This window comes from Electrophorus electricus, chromosome 24, assembly GCF_041902795.1.
Source record: "Electrophorus electricus isolate QZ-2024a chromosome 24, ASM4190279v1, whole genome shotgun sequence".
Classification (NCBI taxonomy): Eukaryota; Metazoa; Chordata; class Actinopteri; order Gymnotiformes; family Gymnotidae; genus Electrophorus; species Electrophorus electricus.
The window spans coordinates 11,090,212-11,109,272 of record NC_137520.1 but is presented as its reverse complement, the minus strand read 5'-3'; the positions used below and the strand labels follow the sequence as shown (position 1 = coordinate 11,109,272).

The following is a 19,061-nucleotide window of genomic DNA, read 5'->3' as shown; positions in this document are numbered from 1 at the left end:
TTAGATATGTTGTCATTTTTTGGAGGAGTTAAACTATAGTCTTTTTGATATCGCTATTTTGACTGTTCTCTCTGCATATCAGATCACTTGCTTGGTGGCTAAGCAACTCTGTTCTATATTAGCAAACCTTTTAGAGTTATAGTGCTGTTATGTTTGGCTGGCTGTTCCAGCTTCCTTTGAGCGCTATATAAATCTGGTTATCAGATGGCTGAATTAATCTTTGCCTTCTGTATTCTTTATCGTATTCTCCACTGTGTTTTTCTATTAATTTTTGACATTTTATCTTTAATCACCTGGGTTTATGATTATTAAATCTCTCCTATACATTGCGACTTCAGGCAGTTTCAGAAGAGTGCAGTAACCTCGTATAAACATTAATATTTCAGGCAGGAAAATCCCAAACTTTGCAAAATGTAAGTTGTGGAACACCTGTGATCTGGACTGTTACTGGGTACATTCTCCTTCCTAGACGTAACTTTTAGCAGTTGACGGCTATGGAAACCAGGCAATGAAAAAAGAGACATTCTTGTACGAAGACACTGGCCTTTGCTTACAAATCCAATGTTTTCAGCAACGGGTATATATTTGTCATAAGTTATTTAACATATAGCAGTATTATATTTTCATATAACATTTAAAAATTCAATTTACACAACATTTGAAGTAGACATGCATCTCTTACTGCCAACTTGCCTACATATTTTTGGAGAGTTGAAAATGTCATGTTTTGATCCCTCTGTCTGGTGTGTGTTCTAACGGACGGTACCGCGGTGGCCCGCGTTCCTCTCCTGGTGCACCGGCTTGAGGAGGAGGAGGAGCAGGGGAAGGCGGTGTGTTGGCCGGGAGCTCCACTCTGATCCTCTGCCAGTCTGCGGCGCCCAGGTGGGGGGTTGGGGGAGCAAAGACCGGCCTGTTCTCTCGCCAAATAATCTCCCCCAATCAGTTCGTCCCCGGCCTCTGCTGCCTGTTTTCCTCCTTTCTTTCTTACAGTTTTTCACTGGTGTGGAACCCCCCCGCATCCATAATCTTGATTCATTGCAACTACGGCAGTGATATTTTAGGGAAATGATTGCAACTTTTTTTTATCGATCTTTTTCCCCGTGGTGTGACTCTTAACACCCTCTCCACTGCCAGCTTGGATAATGTAATGTGTCGGCTGTATAATTCTGGATCCTGGTTCTGGTTCCATATTCTCAGTGCCTGCCAGCGAACTCCCAGACTAATGACTTATATTACAGTTTGAGGTGGTGCTTGAAACAACAGGAAAAGTTCAAGTCAGGACACCAAAAATTAGCCTCAGTTGGTCAGGGCCGTTTTAGGCAGGGCTGTTTTTCATACATGCGTATTTTATGAAATTTATATATGGAGGGTTGTGAGTGAGTGATGTTCACCTCTGCCCAGCTCTGTCTGAACCCAGGCAGTCACCTGGTGCCGGCAGTCACGGCACAGCAGGAGCAGGGCTTCCAGGCTGGGCGGAGCCTGTCCCTGTGGCCCAGTTGATCTGTGAACTAGGTGGGACGGAGCCCCCCTTAGGCCTTGGCCTGAGTCTGAACTCCATGCTCCGACAGCTGTTGTTGACCTGACCCCCCCACCCCAACCCACTCCGTTCCCCTCCCACCCGTATTCTCCCTGAGCGGGGGATTTCGCGTTAGGCCCGGTTGCCACTCCCTAAACCGACTGCAGAGGAGGACGCTGGAAATAAACACATTACTCAGGAGGGTTAGAGGGAAAAGCATCTGGAAGTTTTCCATAAGATTTATTTCACCCAGCGGTGAATAGAAAAATAGGATAAAGACAAAACATTGACGGAAAATCTAGAGACCATTTTAATTCCTTGCTTACATTAATAATAAAAAAAAAAACAGTTTCAAACATTTGCATAAAGAGCTTTGTGCCTTTCATATCCCTGCAACAAAGACAAAGAAAAAAGGTTTATTCTTTGGGATCCATTTGGAGGATGATTTATTTATACATTGTATTTTTGTCAATCCACCTACAACAAAAACTTCTATAAATATTTTTTCCCTTGTATTTATATGCTTAAGTAGCATTTGAAATTGGGACTCTGAATAGTTCAACTGGTGTATATATAGCAAAGAAAAAGGACAAATGCGTCACTGAGTCAGCCAGTCACATTTTGTTCTATAATCAAAAAAAAAAAAAAAAAAAAATGCAATTCGTGCAACAACACTTAACAAAAAGTACCACTTAAGTAACCTTCACTATATTCTTCTCTAAAGCATGTTTGTTTTTGTGTTTTTTGTTGTTTTTTTGTTTTTTTTTGTTTTTGTTTGTTTTTTGTACAATTCAGCATAACGCTCTCCTGCGGTTATAAATGTAACCTCTGAACGACCTTACTCCATTTATGCTAGGGCCTGGGCACAGACCCCGGGGGTCAGAAACCCACAACCCAGTGAACCACCGCAAAGCAAAGGAGCCAGACACAGTAGTAGAGAAGGAGGATGATTATGATGAAGATGATGGTTTTCGTCTGGCCGATCCTTTTGGATGGTGACTTTCAGTTTGCAAGGGTTGTAAGTGCTCTGCGTGTCCATCTCGCTCCTCATCTCCCTGCGTGAAGACCAGGATCTCTCTCCTGTGTATTTTTGTCTGTTCGTTGTGGGTGAGCTCAGGGTAGCTGTACAATAACCGGCGCCAAGTACCATCAGCGAAAATTCCGCACATCCGTTTATCTTTGGTGCTGGACTGTGGAATGCATAGTTGCACTGATGAAGAGCGCGCACGAGGTCCTTTCTGCGTTTGTATTTTCTCCTCTCTGAGAGATTCAGTTTCTCTGAACCCTAACGGCTCCGGTGGATTTGAAATGGCTTGAAGCTGGGAGGGAGGAGGGGTTGGGGGGTGGGTAGGTGGGTGGGTGGGTGGGTGTCGGGCAGAATTGTCTTTTTCTTTCTGGAGTTTTCCGTTTGGAAAGGGTCGGGTACCACAGAGAGTTCAGGCGGGCAGGCGGGAGTAGGCAGGGCTGCGCGGCCGTCTGTCTGGCTGCCATGAGAGCCCGGCACCCTCCCGCTCTCCCTCCGGCACCAGGCTGGAGTGTGGCTGTCAGCGTGCGTGCCGTCGATGCCTGCCCCGGGCCCCGCCCATTCACCTTCCAGGCTTGCGTAGTTCCAGCATTGTCTGTGGGTTTGTACTAACCCCCCATATCCCCCCACCCACCCACACCCCTCTGCATAAAGGTCCTGAAGTTGGCTGTTTTTAATTTTTTCCTTGTTGTTGTTAGTCAAAGGGAGGGTGAGAGGAGGAAGAGAATAGTTCAAAGTGCTTCGCTCCCCCCCCCCCCCGCCCCCAGCCTCTCTCTCTCTCTCTGTCTCCTTCCTGTAGTGCTGCCCCGGCCATACGGGGAAGCGCTCTGCATTTTTTTTAATGGCTGTTTCTACGAGGGAGCTTTAGTGGAGTCGTAAGCCCCCGCAGGGTGGGGATTTCCGTTCTCCTGCTTAGGGGAGGCGCGGCAAGCCGGAGGTGCGGGGAAGGGGGAAGAGGTGCTGCCAGCCGAGGGCGGCCGGGTCTCCGCGGGCAGGGGGTCTCTGTCCGGGGGACGCAGAGCAGATGGCGGTAGCGGGAGGGCCAGCGGAAAGCTGGTCATGTAGAATATTCTGCCAATGCGGCGGGCCACCTGAGGGAAGCAGCCACACATCAGCGTTTCAGCGCAGACAAGGCACAGGCAGGAAACACTCCAACAATACTGACATACCAAACACTACCGCATGACTCACAATACTGGAACACCGTACACTGCAATTTACTGTTGGGAAATGCTTGTAAACGTGTGGAGGAAATTGTTTTGGTTCCGTTTATTACGGTTCGAGAGTAAAACGGCAGCCGAGCGTCTCCTCGAGCCCCGCGGAAGCTGCTGGGCTACCTGAGAGCGGATCTTGAGGGCAGGGCCCAGTTTCAGCCCCATGTTGTTGAGCAGGTGCTCCTCGGTCAGCAGGGGCAGCGTCTCGCCGTCGATAGCCTGCTCTCGAAATACCTGAGACAAGAGACGTCACTTGAGTCACACGTCACACGGCCACGCCCACGTCCGGCGTACACGTGAGCAGCGCCGTGGCCACGCGGCGGGTTCGGGTGGAAGCAGTGGATGGGTGATGCGTTAGGCATGCAATGGGGGTGTTTGGGGGGGGGGTTCATGACAAGTTCGACGGTGGGGCACGGCTGGGAGCGAGACAAAGATAAGAGCAGTGCGGAGCGGCCCGTGGCTCGACCTCCAAGCGCGCTAGCCGCTGCCGCTAACGCTAGCCGCTGATGCTAACGCCAGCCGCCCTACGAATTTGATTGGCGGCGCGGGTCTCTCTAAACCCCTCCCCACCCTCCGCCCCTTCCCAAACGCCTCCCTGCGCTCTCCGGCTCTCGCGTGGCCCCTCCCCTGTCGAAGGGGGGGGGCGGGGCCAAGCGAGGGGAGGCGTGTGGCGCTCTGCTCCTGCTCTTGTCCTCACCTGGGCGTACTCTCCACAGCCGGCCAGGCTGCTGATGAAGCTGCACACCTCCTCCACGCTCCACTTGCCCACGTCCTCGGCTGCCGCCTCCTCGCCGTCCGTGAACAGACCTCCCATGGCGCCTGGCAGGCCCCCAACGAGCCGAGGGGGAAGCAGAGATCGTTAGAGACGGGAGCCTCGGGGAGCAGCCCCCCCCCCCCACGGGTCTGTTAATGACCCCGCCTGTTCCAGAGTTTGGGAGGGTTAGGATGCACGGCCCCTGCCCGGGGCAGGTCCCTGCACTGTAGGCTGGATGCACAGGTAATGCTTTGCAGATGGCTGAGACTGTGCTGGGGGAGGTGAAGAAAAACACCCCCTCCAGGAATAGCCATAGCGCCTAGTGGATGGTCTTAAGTCAATTCATATATATATATATATATATAAGAAATCTGATTAATTCATTATTTTACAATTTGAAATGTATTAATCTGACTGAATAATACTATTTGACTGCGTGTATTTGATTCAGTTGAATATATCTAAGTATGTCTGAGTCTGCTTGGTGTACTAACCTCTTGGTGTTTGGCTGTACTGTATGGAGAGTGTGCGTACCTCTTTTTCAGTTGCGTATGTGTGTGTGTGCGTGTGTGTGTGTGTCTGTCTGTCTATGAGTACTGTGCATGTGTGTGCATTTTGTCAGATATTCAGGATTCCCCAGAGACACTTGGGAAGGTTTGGATGGGTATTTTTTCATTAGGAGTCACACAGTAGGAGTTACTCCCTCTCTCCCTGTTTCTTTCAGCGAGGAGGGCTCCTGTTTGAGTTCTGGATCTCTTTACAGGTCATAAAAACCAGAGCCGGCACAATCTCACAGACATCGGCACCGTGCGTGTGCGTGTGTGTGTGTGTGTGTGTGTGTGTGTGTGTGTGTGTGTGAGAGTCACAGGGCTACATAGGCAGAGAAGTGGCGGCTGAGGCCTGGGAACTAATCTGTGATCTCTGATTTCTGATTCTTATTACTTCCGACTAGAACCTTGAAATTGTCACCTCTTTTTCCAAGAATGAAATATTGTCTAGACAATATTTTCTGCAATATGGAATTAGACATTTAGACATAAAATATTCTGGCTTTTCCTGGAGTTATTATTCAGACTCACCGGTGTGGAAGTAGGGGCTGGCATAGGGGAAGCCAAAGGGCAGAGTTTGTCCTGCCAGCGCAGGGAAGGGGGGCAGCGCAGCAGGTGGTAGATACTTGACCTCGCTCTTGCCCAGTCCTGGTGTGAAGAGATGATGGCTGGGCGAGTCTGGCCCGGCAGAGCCGCAGGGAACGCCGAGCCTGCCCGACCCTTCCCCGAGCTCTTTCAGCCCCTCTCCAGGATTGGCCGCGTCCTTGCTCTGGCACGCCTCCGAGTCCGGCCCCTGCCCGTCTGCCTTGGCCGTCCCCTCCGGCCGCTCCTCTCCCGCCTCGCCGTCGCTATCCGAGTCCTTCATGTCTTCGTCGTGCCCGTCGGTCTCGCGCTGCCTTCCCTCCCCGCGCGCCTCGCTGCCCTGGTGCTCCGCCTGTGGCGCCCCGCCCTTCCTGTGGCTCTTGCGCCCGATGGCTTCTCTGAAGGAGGTGCCGGCCACGGCGGCGGCGGCGGCCGCCGCCTGGTGATTGAGCGAGAGAAGAGGCGCGCTGTTGTGCCTCAGCACCAGCATGGCGTTGCGGCGGGTGATCTCATCGCGCAGCGGGTGACCCTCGGGAATGTCCTGCAGGCTGCGCAGGGCCGGGTGCTCGGCTGGGAGGCCTGCGTGCAGGCCCAGCGGCTCGGCTAGCAGCCGCTGCCTCTGCAGGCTCTCCAGCTCCTTCTGCCGCAGAAGCTCGGCGGACATCTCCAACCTGCGGCACAAACGGCAGTCGGTCTCGGCCGTGTACGAATCTCTCCCCCCCCCCCGAAGTCCTAATTATAGCAAAAACATGTGGAGACACAAGCTGGTCGGCGCGCGAGATCTTAATCTCCGCTCGCAGACACGGGGAATGCGGCACTAATGGCACACGTGGGTAATGGAGAGCGCTTTGTGGACGCTGTCAGGTGCAGAGCGCCGAGCGATGCCCACAGGCCCGGCGTGTGCAGGTACCTGGCGAGGTTCTGTTTGCGAAGAATCTCTTGCTGACGTGCAAACATCTCCGCCTGGGCGGGTGGCAGGAACCCATACGCTACAGAGGACGACAATAAAAAATATCATTTCCTACACCTAGTTTGGCCAGTATGGCAAAAAAAAAAAATTCTAATTTTCCATGATATAAAATACATTTATCAATATTTGATGTTTATATTTTTGCTTACTAACCCTATGATGTCAAATTGCCTGTACTGTTTTCCACCTCAGCAACCCCATGCCCCAGTCACTGTGCCTGACGTTTGTACATCACACTGTGTTCTTTATAATTAAGGCAAATCTACCATGTCGGGAGATTACTTGCGAGGGGCAGCATAAGTGTCGTTTCTGTGGGTTCCAACCTTAACTAAACCCCCGGGTGCATGGGCTTTCAGCGAGTAGCTATGGAGACGGGGTGTTTGGGGGGGGGGCTCACCTGGCGTTTGGCAGAGGGCCGACGGCATGCCCAGGAAGGGTGGCCTCAGGTGTGGTCCCAGCGCGATGTGGGGCGCGTTCTGCGGGGACAGCAGCGGAGGAGGGTGGGACATCTCTCTGTGGAAGCGCACAGACACAAACAAACAAACAGTTGACGCCCAAATCCGTGTGGGTTCTCCACAGCCAAGCCTGCCCTTCTTCCACTAAAGCTTCACTAAATTTGGCTCCGAAAGGATTAGAGGATGACAGGAAAGAGTCACTCTCCGTCGAACTCTTTTGAACTCCTAAGACGACACCCGGGCGAGCGCGAGGGGCGAGACGTCGACGGCCAGCGGACGGAGAGACTTGAGTTGGTTCGGGTTTATCGCACTTAAGGGGCATTGTTCAGAATCTCGGAGATTACCATTTTTTACAGACCAAGTACATCACACCAAAAAAAAAAAAAACAAAAAAAAAAAAAAAAAAAACGCACCTCGTCCTAGCCGTGCGATGGGAGCCCTGGTGCCTGTATCTGTACAGTGCTTCAGTATTATGCTAATTTCCCTGTATGCCCCCTCGTCGGCTATTTTTATCGCTCCCTCCAGTGCAACAGTAGCCGCTCATCAGTCCTGTCACGCTGTGGCCAGCGGCACTGTTTGTACCCTGGGCCTCCCTCCTCCTCCTCCTCCTCCTCCCCCCCCTCCCTCCCCCGCGCCCTCCCTCCCTCGCTCCCTCGCTCGCACGGCGGCCCTGCCACTCTGGTAATGAGGGCTGAATACACAATAAGAGCATGTCATAGTCTGACAGCCGGGGCGGCCCCTCTGCCTCGCCTGGGCTACAGGCTGGAGCACCTCCTAATTAACACAGACCTTCCTCTTCTAGCCTCACATGTGCGCGCACACACACACACACACACACACACATCCTCCCGCCGCCTCTAACCGCTGCATTCAGCCAATGAAAGGTGGTGTGTGGCGAAGCCTCCACGTTTTTCAAAAAGGCTCTCAATTATGTTTTTCTCCTTTTGTAAGGGCAGAGAATACAGGCTGCTCTTATTCAATACCGCACACACCTTTATCGAGCGGCGGTGGCAAGGGGGGAAGGAGTTTGGGGGGGGGGGGGTGAGAGAGGGAGAAGGAGAGAGAGAGAGCGCGCCTTTAGCGAGGCGATAAAACGTGAAGACGTACTCTCAGCTGCTGTATCAGGCTGAAGGGACGAGCTCTGGTGTGACATGGGGCTGAAATTGGGCAGCGGTGCAGCGTGGGGGCCCCGCAGGGCAATTTACTGCCCCTCCGCCCCCTTCGCCAGCACTCTGTCCCCCCCCCCCCCCCCCCCCCCAACATATGCACACTGTACATATAACACAGAAATGTACGCACGGTGCAGGAAGACTGCACGCGCGCACAGAGACCCTCGCACAAACATATATGCCGTGTGAAGTCTACACGAGCGCGCACGCACAGACCGTGAAGAGGCGAGAGAGCAGCACCGCGGCTTTGTTGTAGGAAGTGAGTGTCTCTTGCTCCAGGGGGAGGGAGCAAAGGCAGCACAGCGGAAAACAAACACGGCAGCCTCGGAACGGCGGCGACGGGAGGAAGCGGAACGAGCTGAGGAAAGGAGGAAGAAAGGAAAAACGGACCCTGCTCGACGTGGGCTCCCATCACCCCCCAGCTAAATAGCCCCTTGCATGTTATTATCCCCGGAAAACAACAGCAACTACTGCAGACGGAGCAAACCAGGGGAACGGGAAGGAAGGCGAGAGAAGCAGGGAGAGGGGGAGGGGAGAAGAGCCAGCCAGCGAGAAAAGAGAAAGAGGGCGGAAAAAAAAATTATTGATCGATCGGGGCCGCTGCTGAAATGTTAATGCTAATCGTATAAGCGCTTTCCGCCGGTGCCTTGCGCTCCGGTGGCAGATCCAATTAATCTCAGGGAAGGCAGCGCGTGACCTTGGGGCCCGGAGCCAGGCGGGCGGCCCAGCCGCGCTTATGTAATTACACTGTGAAGTGTGTAATCACCTGGTCTAATCCCTCAGGCCGCACAATTAGCCCGGGCGGCGCTGGCCGGGGCTGGCAGGCTCGGCGCCCGCCCCGCACGTCCCGCGGATGAATAACGGTCAATTAAAGCTGCATGACTGGGGCCGCGAGGCGTCCGCTCGATCGTAATTAGCCGTAATCACGAGGAGACGTGCCCGGCAGACGTGCCTCTCCTTTTATAGGAAGCAATTTGGGGAGGAGGCAGCTTTAACCGCGCCGCCCCGGACCATAGCCGCCGCCGCCGCCGCCACGGTGGGGTGGGGGGTTGGGGCCGGAGGCCGGCTGCTCGTGGAAGGCCGGGCTGCCAGGGGAGGTGTTGTTGCCGAGACGTTATTCCCGCACACACTTCCAGAGCCTGGGCTTGTTTTTCTGTTTGGTATGGGTACCGTTTCTCCGAATGTTCGCGTGAACTGTGAGTGCACTTAGATTCCCTCATTTAGGTGCAGTCGCCATCTCTCAGCACAGTTGAAACTACTAATGAACTACTCAGTAGTTCTGTATCTGTCCTAAAAAGTAACTCAGGATATTTTAGTGGGGCAAGTTTTGGAGCAGCATATCCAAGCACCCTCCTCACACTATGTCCAGTTTCCTCATTATTTCATTCTCTCTCTCTCTCTCTCTCTCTCTCTCTCTCTCTCTCTCTCTCTCTCTCTCTTTCACTCATTCTCTCGCTCTCATTCTCTCTCTCGCTCTCATTCTCTCTCTCTCACTCATTCTCTCTCTCTCACTCATTCTCTCTCTCTCACTCATTCTCTCTCTCTCACTCATTCTCTCTCTCACTCTCTCTCTCACTCATTCTCTCTCTCACTCATTCTCTCTCTCACTCTCTCACTCATTCACTCTCTCACTCTCTCACTCATTCACTCTCTCACTCATTCACTCTCTCACTCATTCTCTCTCTCATTCTCTCTCTCATTCTCTCTCTCATTCTCTCTCTCATTCTCTCTCTCATTCTCTCTCTCATTCTCTCTCTCTCTCTCTCTCTCTCTCTCGCTAAACCTCAGGCTGTTCCCTCATGTGTGACGACCTGTCAGAGTGGCGGCGCCATCGCTCCCTGCCTGAGAGCAGCGGCAGCGAGGCGAGCGCGTGCGCGTGCGTGTGTGTGTGTGTGTTTGTGTGTGTGTGTGTGTGTGTGTGTGTGTGTGTGTGTGTGTGTGTGCGCGTGCTAAACTGGCCAGGCCGGAGCGAGATGAGAGAGGAGTGGAGCAGAGCTGACAGGACGGCCCTTAATGAGGGGAGCGCAAGGGATTAGCCGCGCCCCGCCTGCCTCGCTGCGCCTCGCCTTGCCTCCGCAGGAACACATTTGCACAGGAAGCTCATTAAAATGCATGAGGCTCTCGCTCGCTCTCCCTCTCCCTCTCCCCCCCACCCCCAGACCACTGTCTGTTCCTGCTGCCGCCCCACATGCCAAACACATTAGGATTTGCCTTGCAGATTCCCTAAATGCGATCAGACAAATGGCTGGGCCGGGACTGGAGAGCTATTGATCGCAGTAATGATTTGTTTTTAACAATAGCCACTAATGGGCGTCAGATAATCAATTATGAAGAGTCGATGGAAAGGTGAGCTTGAGGAATGGCTTTGGGCTCACCCTTTCAGCCTGGCTGGCTCCCGAGTCGATGCTTTACGGGGGGCCGGGCCGGGCGGTCCCGTCCTTTTACAATGTCACTCGTAGTCAATGACAAAAGCATGCGGCTGACCCTAACCTCCAGGAAAGCCGGAAAAGGGCTGCCAGGGGCCACAGAGTCTACAGCCTTCATACCGCACCGGATTACGGCCAAAGAAAGGGTTAAAGACAGAGGAATAAGAGGGTGGGAGGTTGAAAAAGAAAAAAAAAAAAAAAAAAAAAAAAAAGCACACGGCCTTCCCCTTCCTCTCGCCCTCCGACCAGGGAAGCACGCAGGCCTAGTTAACATCAGTGGTCCTGTGTGACTAATTACAGTGGCTGAGCAGAGCAAGGGTAGCTCGCTGGCCCGCGCTGCACGCTGGGCTCCCAACAGGGCTCAGCGCAGGGCCCGGCGCGGAGCAGAACGCAACGCCCACGCTAACGCCACCCTCCCCTCCCCCCGGCCCGCTCTCGCCCTCCCTCCCTCCCTCCCGCCTCGCCTCGCCTCGCCAGCCCATTATCGATCCTCCGGCTTCCCGCGCCACATAAATAATCGACAAGCAATTACCCGCCCACTCCCGCCGCCAGGGCTTTGTTTGGGGGTGGAGGGAAGCGCCAGCAGCGCCAGGGCAGTGCTGGGAGGGGGGCCGGAGAGGCACAGAGTGCCCGGATGATCAGCTAAGCCCACAGCCCCATAAATGCCTCCTGACGTGATCAAATCGAACAGGGACGCAAAGCCGTAATGCCCGTCGGCGATCAGAGCCCATTAATGAGTTTTTCCTTTATTTCGACTGTTCAGATCCACTTCTCTCTCTCTCTCTCCCCCCCACTTCAGTGCCGTTCAGATTTTGTCTTCTCCACCCTCCTCCTTTTTCAGCACGTGGTCACCCACTCAAAACGGCCATGCAGTATTCATCAGAGCCGGATGTTGGCCTCATTATTAATGTAAAATATTCATGTTATTTTAAAGCATGGGGCTTTTTTTCCCCCTTTTCTGTGGTCTTAAAGTGTGCCTGGGAGGTTTTCCTTCTACAGAGGGGCAATTTACACACACACACACACACACACACACACACACACACACACACACACACGTGCGAGAACGCACGCACGCACGCATACACACACAATGTTCAAATCTACTCAATCCCACAATCTAGAGCTGTGAAAGCACATCCATATGTGTGGTTGGAGTGTGTTTGGTGCTTGCCAGATCCTGGAGCAGCTCTGAGAAATAGATAGAAAACTCCTACGTCTGTCAGCTGACCCCACCGACATCATTCAGAACTGCTTTGGCCATGTATGATGTTCATGCAATGTTCAATGGGCACAGAATCCATATGTGGTGGCTATGTGTCATTCTCTTTAGTCGCACACCCGGCCATTATTGTATTAACAGATATGTGAGTGTGTGTGAAACTGGCTAAAAGTAAGTACGTTTCTGGTTAGCATTCTGGCTGATGCCTTGGGACAACGCTGAGGCCTGGAAGTGCACATCTGCGTGTGTGTGTGTGTGTGTGTGTGAGAGAGAGAGAGACAGAGAGAGAGAGTGTGTAGCTGTACCTCTCCGTGAACTGGGCATCCCTGTGCTGGGGCAGGCCCTGTTTGCGTCGCTGGCTGGAGGAGCTCCCTGCTCCTGGGAGATGGGCTTCCAAGGCTCCTGGGTTCCTCCCAGCAGCCATGGCTTCCTGACGCACGCGCAGCAGCTCTGAGGACACACACACACACACAGGGTAAAGCACGCGCTAATGCCACAGCTCACCACACTCCCGAGGGTGCCATGTTTGATTAGCGCCACAGTGGGCGCTCCAGGGCGGAAAATTCACAAGCATTCAGGTGCAGCGCCGTTCGTCTAACGTGTGCACGTCAAGTAGCCCAGTTCATGACTGGTGCTTCATTCCGAGTGCACACTATAAAAAGTAGCCTATTGCTGGATGCATATAGCTTCCCTCTAGACATAGAGAGGCAGAGTTAACCGGAATGAAATGACAGCAACAATGCACAATCACACACACACATACACACACACACACAATCTAGCTTTGTTACCTCTTGGGTCACCCTTTCGAGCTGCAGTTCTGTTTCTGTCCTCTCCTAAAGCTGGCTGGCCAAGCCCATATCCCATCATTACCAAACTAACAGGGTCACAACAGGAAGCACACAATCTAATGAAAGGGTGTTAAATAGAAAATCCATCCTGTGTAGCCCCCCCCCCTCCCCCGCACTCCCCCTCCCCTCTCCTCCCCTCTCCTCCGGCCCTTTTTTAATTAGACAGTTCCCGTGGGAGCTGGCGGCCATTTCCGAGGCCGGCGTGTGGGGCTGAGCGATCGGGTCGGGGGCGGCGCGACAGATATTAATGCGCACAGGCCCGCTGTATTGATCTGTTTATTGCACTTCCCCGTGGGGGACCAGACCAACGGTAGACAAGCCCTCTAACAGCCAAAGAGAGAGGGAGAGAGAGAGAGAGAGAGAGAGAGAGAGAAGGAAAGAGCGAAAGAGCAAGTGAGAGGAAGAGAAAAAAAGCAAAGTGGGAGAGATAGGGAGAAAGTCAGAGATAGAAAGATATTCCAACAGCAAACTTGAGAAAACTTGCTGGCGTTTGGCCACAGCTTTTTCCTTCATTAACTCTCGAGGTTACTGCTGTTGCGGAAGGACGTTCGAGATGGCTACCGTGTGCCTAGTTCTGTGGTGCGGTTTTATAAATCAGTGCGAACTGGGGGGTGGGGGGTGAGATCTATGAAATTCAAAGCGGCTCTGACCCCCCCCCCCTGCACTCCCTTGGCAGGGCCTGTCCTGTGTGATGCACACATTTACATTATTCTCTTTCATGTGCAGGAGAGAGCCCGGCAGCGCCTGCTCACCTGGGGCGGCCGTCCGGAGCAGAGCAGCCATCCCGACAGCGTCTGCCGCATCCGTGCCAAAGCCTCCAGCAGTCTGGGCCGCAGGGGCCAGGCGAGGGGATAGACGCTTACCTTTCCTATTCAGGCTCTGGAGCCTAACTGCCACAAACCGACAACCAACGCCCCCCTCCCCGCGGCAAACAAAATATCTGAGGTCCAGCGGCAGCGTGCCGGAAAACAAACCGCGTCACGCGCAGTAAGCTCTTCCTTTGTCCCGCCTTCCTCCTTTGTGTGGAAGAGGGGAGACGTGGGGCCGGCCGCGCCGGCGCTGAGGGCTTCCTGCCTCCCTGCTCCGTACATCAAGGGAGAGCGCGGGGAGACGACGGAGGCCTCCTGGTGACCTCGCGGCCGCGGCGGCTGACGCCCCCCCCCCGCCGTCCGACCCCCCCTGCCCACGCGAACCTCACTCACTTATGCACACGCGCACACACACACGTCCGAGCTGCTTCCCAGCCTTTCGTTTCGGGGCCTCCTCTTCAAACAGATGAAAGGGACCCTCTGCAGGGACTCGGGAGCGAGGTGGGCAGGAACGAAAGAGAGAATGCAAAAGCAGACCGGTGTGGGGAGAGGCTGGGGAGACAGATCCAGGGGCCCACGGGGGCCCGCTCCAATCCTCGCCAGTGTCAAGGGGCCCTTAGCAGGCTATTCACCTCGCCTACAGTAGAGAGCCTAGCCTTGCTTGCACGCATACACTTATGTACACTCACACACACACACACACACACACACACACACACACACACACACATCAGATGAGGTAGAGAGAATAGGGCAAGAAAAGCAGTAAAAAAAAAAAAAAAAGGTTAAAAAAAAAAAACAGAAAAAAACTGCCTGAGGACGGAGTAGGATGTTTCTGAGGAGAGTTGAAAAGGAGGGAGAGAGAGAGAGAGAGAGAGAGAGAGAGAGAAAAGGACAGTGATCAGAGAGAGAGAGGGAGAGAGAGAGAGAGAGAGAGAGAGAGAGGTTCCCCCGCCAAAAAAAGAGAAACTCTTTCCGCAACACAAAAGCCACCATGGGTGCAGGAGTTGTGGTGCAGACCAGAAAACAAACAAGCTCATCTATTAAGCGTGCTTGTGGACGGCGCGAGACCCATCCTGAGAAACAGCACGAGACGCAGCGTGAGACGCAGAACCGGAGCGGGGAGGGATTTCTGGGACACGCAGACAGATTAAATTTGTGTGGCAAAAAAAGCGAAAATCTCCAAAGGAAATTTGATCCGCTCACAGCTAGGGTGAACGACCACGGATTTTCTGCTGGTGGAATGCGTAGAAAACATACGTGGGGAGTAATATGAGCGGCAAAATAAAATCCGTACTTCAGGAAAAAGAAATGGAAAGGGAGCAGAAAAAGAGCGAAAAAAGTTTCCCAGGATGTCTGTCCAGTACGAGGGCTGGGGTTAGAAGACGAGGAGGAAACATCTCTCCCATCAGAGCTGGCAGACAGAGGCGTTGGCAGTGGCCGACTGGCATGGCCTTATCGTGGGCTTATGAGCTCAGCATGCACGGGCGTGCCGTCACGCTCGCATTCTTCAGAGGGTGGGGGGGAGGGCACTCCTCACCCCTGTGAACCTGTTTCGAATGGCAAGGCTTACGAAACCGTACACCTAACTTCACCGGCCAAATTGCCAAGGGAGGAACCGACGGCGGTGCCGCAAATCGCTGCAGCCCCGCGAGCGGCCAGCCCGGTCCTCCTTCCCCAAATCTGTCCGCCCTCGTGGAGTTTTTCCCTCTCCCATCCTTGCTTTTGTGGCATCATCACAATGCGGGAAGGGAGGATAGAGAGAGCACGAGCGTGTCAGACTCGGAAGAGGGAGAGAGAGGGAGAGGGAGAGAAAGAGAGAGAGAGGGAGGGGCGGAGAGAGAGAGGGAGAGAGAGAGAGAAGCCGAGGGGGCTGTGGGTGGGGAGAAAGGAAAGGGAGACTTAACACAAGTGGGAAGGAAATCAACAGTGCGAACGTGTCTGCAATGCGCCACCGTACACCAGCACCAACCAGGAAACTTCTGTGAGCAGCAGAATGAGCTGTGCACGGCTGCTATAAAGCCCCCCTCCCCACACACAGACACACACACACAGACACACACACACAGACACACACACACACACACACATGCAGGCCCCGTAATTCCTTACAGATGCGGGAGGAGGCCAATTAAAACATTTATAGCGCGCAGCCCTTGAATTTGCAGCTGGCAATTAAAAATCATTACTGATCAAATGAAAATTAAAGTAATACACTTTTAGAACCTGCACGGACACACGTCTGATTAAATGCGCGCTACTGCAGTCCTAAAGCCCCGTGCCAATTAAAGACACATTCTTAAGGCGGCAAGGTTAATGACGTATACCCTGCAAGTTTAAAGGCATAATTAAGATGGTACCCACAAATAAAATAGGTCAAAGCATGGCAGCAAAGTTTTTGTTTATGCTTTTGTTTAATATCTTCCAACTGCAGTTCAACCTCACGACTGTACAGCAAGAGGGCATGAGAAAAAAAAAACACACTTGTCGTTTCCATGGTATTGGTAATTTAGAAGGTTGGCTCGCAGCCAATCAAAGAGAACAAATCAATATCCAGCAAAGCTGCGGGCCTGACGCCAGCGCTATTTACTCCTGTGTGCTGTGGAGTCACAGATCACTCACTCTGACATTGTGACATTGGGTGGGCTCAGGCCTGGAAATAGAACTGTCAGCAGTCTCCAGCACAGCCCTGTGCTGGCCACAGCAAGGGCCACCGGGGCCTGAGTCCAGCTGAACTAGTGTGGTTTATATAGTGTTGAAGTACTGCACATTGGTTGTGGGGTCAAGGACCTAATTACAGAACGCACAGTTACACGCACAGTTACGCACACACATGCACACACATGCACACACACACACTCACACACACTCACACTCACTCACACTCACTCACACTCACTCACACTCACTCACACTCACCATGGCCTGGGATGCCCATGTTGGTCGCCAGCTGGTAGAGGCGCTGCTGCTGCTCGTCGTAGGAGGTGTGGTCATTGAGCGCTGACATCATCCGCCTGTAGTGCTCCTCGGGGGTCATGTGACCAGCTGGCTCCAGAGCAGGGGTTTGTGAATTCTCTGTGGAACAGCGTGGGGACAGAAGGTTAGGAAATGGAGCGTAGTTCTTCTCTCGGAACGCGACCGCACTCGCAGCTGGGAGTGTACATGGAGCGGCCAGACAAGAAGCTTTACAGGGGCCTTCCCTCTGGATGGAGGCTTCCCCACACGTCAACAATCCTGGAATTTCTTCTTGGTTTTATATTAGGAGGCCCCATTACCGGGCAAAACATTTTTGCCACATGCATGCTCCATTCATGGAATAAAAAAGAATCAGCATTCGCACATTATAGGGCCATAAGGAGCCCATATCGTCCCGAAACGTGGTGGAGTCCTCACACTGAGAGCGACTTCTGGACAGCACGAGGTGATCAGGGGCAGAGAGACGGACACAATCGTTGTGTGTGCCACGCACAGGGCGAGGGGAAAGAAAGTGAATGAGTGAATTACTGGGTGTGGTGGCTGTCCAGGGCAGGTGCGCAGGGGAGGGAGTAACCCAAGACTGAACTGGGGGGTGGGGGTGGAAGAGAGGGAGAAAGGAGGGGGGATATATTTACGCTCCTCACTGAAATCTGAGTCTGGCCTCAGGCTGAGGTAGGGAGCGGGAGGGTACCGCAGCATCCCAAGGCCCTTCAGGTGTGTGTGTGTGTGTGTGTGTGTGTGTGTACGCGTGCAAAAAAACCAGAGACAGACAGATAGAGAAAGAAAGGAAGAGAGGGAGCATTTTGCCTGTGCTACTAAACTAGTAGAGTCTATATTCAACTTTTTAAAATTTTTGAGTAACTCTGGGTGCAGTACAGATTTTAAAGTGAAGATCCAGGCTCCAGGGTGCATGAATATTAACAGTAAGTGGTTTAAGTTTGTGTGTGTGTGTGTGTGTGTGGGTGGGTGTGTGTGTGTGTTCTTCTGTACTATATGCATTTTTTAAACCATGTCTTTTACGGATGTGTGTATTTTGTCAGTACCACAAAGTGTGTGAAACATACTCAGAGCTTTCTTTGTGCTTGTGTGTGTGTGTGTGTGTGTGTGTGTTTGTGTGTGTGAGATTATGCGGCCACTGGATGACGGAGTCTGGACCTTCACTTTAAAGTCTGTATCATTGCGTCCTCCCCTCCGCTCACCCTGCACTCCTCTCTGCTTTATTCATTAAACATATTGCTCCATGCCAAAGACTTCTGTCCTGCCAGGTGTGTGTGTGTGTGTGTGTGTGTGTGTGTGTGTGTGTGTGTGTGTGCGCATGTCTGAAGGACCCACTAGTTGTCCTTGTCTAAGGCACCACCTTAAGGTTGTCCTTGTCTAAGGCACCACCTTAAGGTGGTGTCTTAGACAAGGACAAGTAGTGGGTCCTTCAGACACACACACACACACACACACACACACACACACCCAACTCAGCTGTTTGGGTGGGGTAGCAGAACACAGACATGAGACGTTAGATCAGCGGCGTCCCGAATCCTCCCTAATCCGTGGCCAGCGGCCAGGGCCAGTCCGCTGTAATTCAGCGCAGTGTGACGGTCGCGATACGTGCCCCCCCCCCGTCAGGAGCCCACAGGTAAGGCCCATAAACAGGACTGTGAGCGGTGACGACAACATCTAAAAACAGATCTGGCAGCATCCTAATTCCTGGGCGCGGACGTGCTGCGTTAAATACTGTCATTGCACTTTAAGGGCCGCGTTCAAACAGCGCAGCCGTTCCTCTGTAGGGGGACAGTGCAAGCTATTGCAGTGGAGTGTGTCATTTAATAGTGATGCAACATGTCAACTTGTCTGCACAGTGCCAGCCAGGAACCGGTACAAGTGGTCAATGGTTTTAGTAGTGCATGTGCACTGCTGCAAGTGTGCACCCATCAAAACAAGCAGTGTAAAACTGCTACTATGCTTCCCCCTGACTCACAGAGTTGCATATATAATAGAACGTCCTTCTCTGGGAGTAGGACTTTCTTATATGCAGATTAAATGCAAACTGAAACAGTACTTCGGCAATCAAATAGAGGAAATCTTGCACGTGGAGTACTGAGACAGACCTTCTACCTGTCCGCGCGCACACACACACGCATGCGCGCACACACGCAAACACAAACACACACAGCCTGCTCTGTGCTCTCAGCTTGAGCAGCTGACCTAATCTGGGGGGCAGGCGGTAAATCTGGCACAGGACTGCTGGGGGTATCTGCTACCTCCCACCTCCCTGCTTGTGCCGTCCTGGCTGTCGGCATGGGCGCACATGCATGTGATTTGTGACGCCCCAGAGAGATCGAGAACGACGGAGAGCGAGGGAGGGACAGAGAGAGAGAGAGAGAGAAACGGCGCGAAGAGCCAACTCTCCCCTGGATCCCACCGCAACTCACCAGGGAGAGACAGGAGACACGGAAAAAACGAGAAGCAGGAGGTGGAAAAGCCATTGGAAATCTATACCTAAATAAGGCACAGAGACGTGGGAGTGACAAGTCTAGCGCACTATGCGCAA

At 53.0% G+C, this 19,061-nt stretch overlaps 1 protein-coding gene across 6 annotated transcripts in view; it reads right to left on the bottom strand.

The window, feature by feature from the left end:
• Nucleotides 1-1,720: 1,720 nt before the first annotated feature.
• samd11 (sterile alpha motif domain containing 11) overlaps nt 1,721-19,061 on the bottom strand; it is a 47,802-nt gene continuing 30,461 nt past the window's right edge. For 3 of the 6 annotated variants that reach the window (XM_035522606.2, XM_035522604.2, XM_081706857.1), the window contains exons 6-13: nt 16,460-16,615; nt 12,186-12,330; nt 7,006-7,121; nt 6,549-6,627; nt 5,588-6,309; nt 4,452-4,573; nt 3,878-3,988; nt 1,721-3,631 (exon numbers count right to left, since the gene is read on the bottom strand). In XM_035522606.2, the coding sequence (XP_035378499.1) occupies nt 3,392-3,631; nt 3,878-3,988; nt 4,452-4,573; nt 5,588-6,309; nt 6,549-6,627; nt 7,006-7,121; nt 12,186-12,330; nt 16,460-16,615 (1,691 nt within the window). In that variant the 3' untranslated portion in view covers nt 1,721-3,391. The remainder of the gene's footprint in view (nt 3,632-3,877; nt 3,989-4,451; nt 4,574-5,587; nt 6,310-6,548; nt 6,628-7,005; nt 7,122-12,185; nt 12,331-16,459; nt 16,616-19,061) is intronic. The other 3 variants (XM_035522607.2, XM_081706855.1, XM_081706856.1) reach the window with 3 other exon arrangements.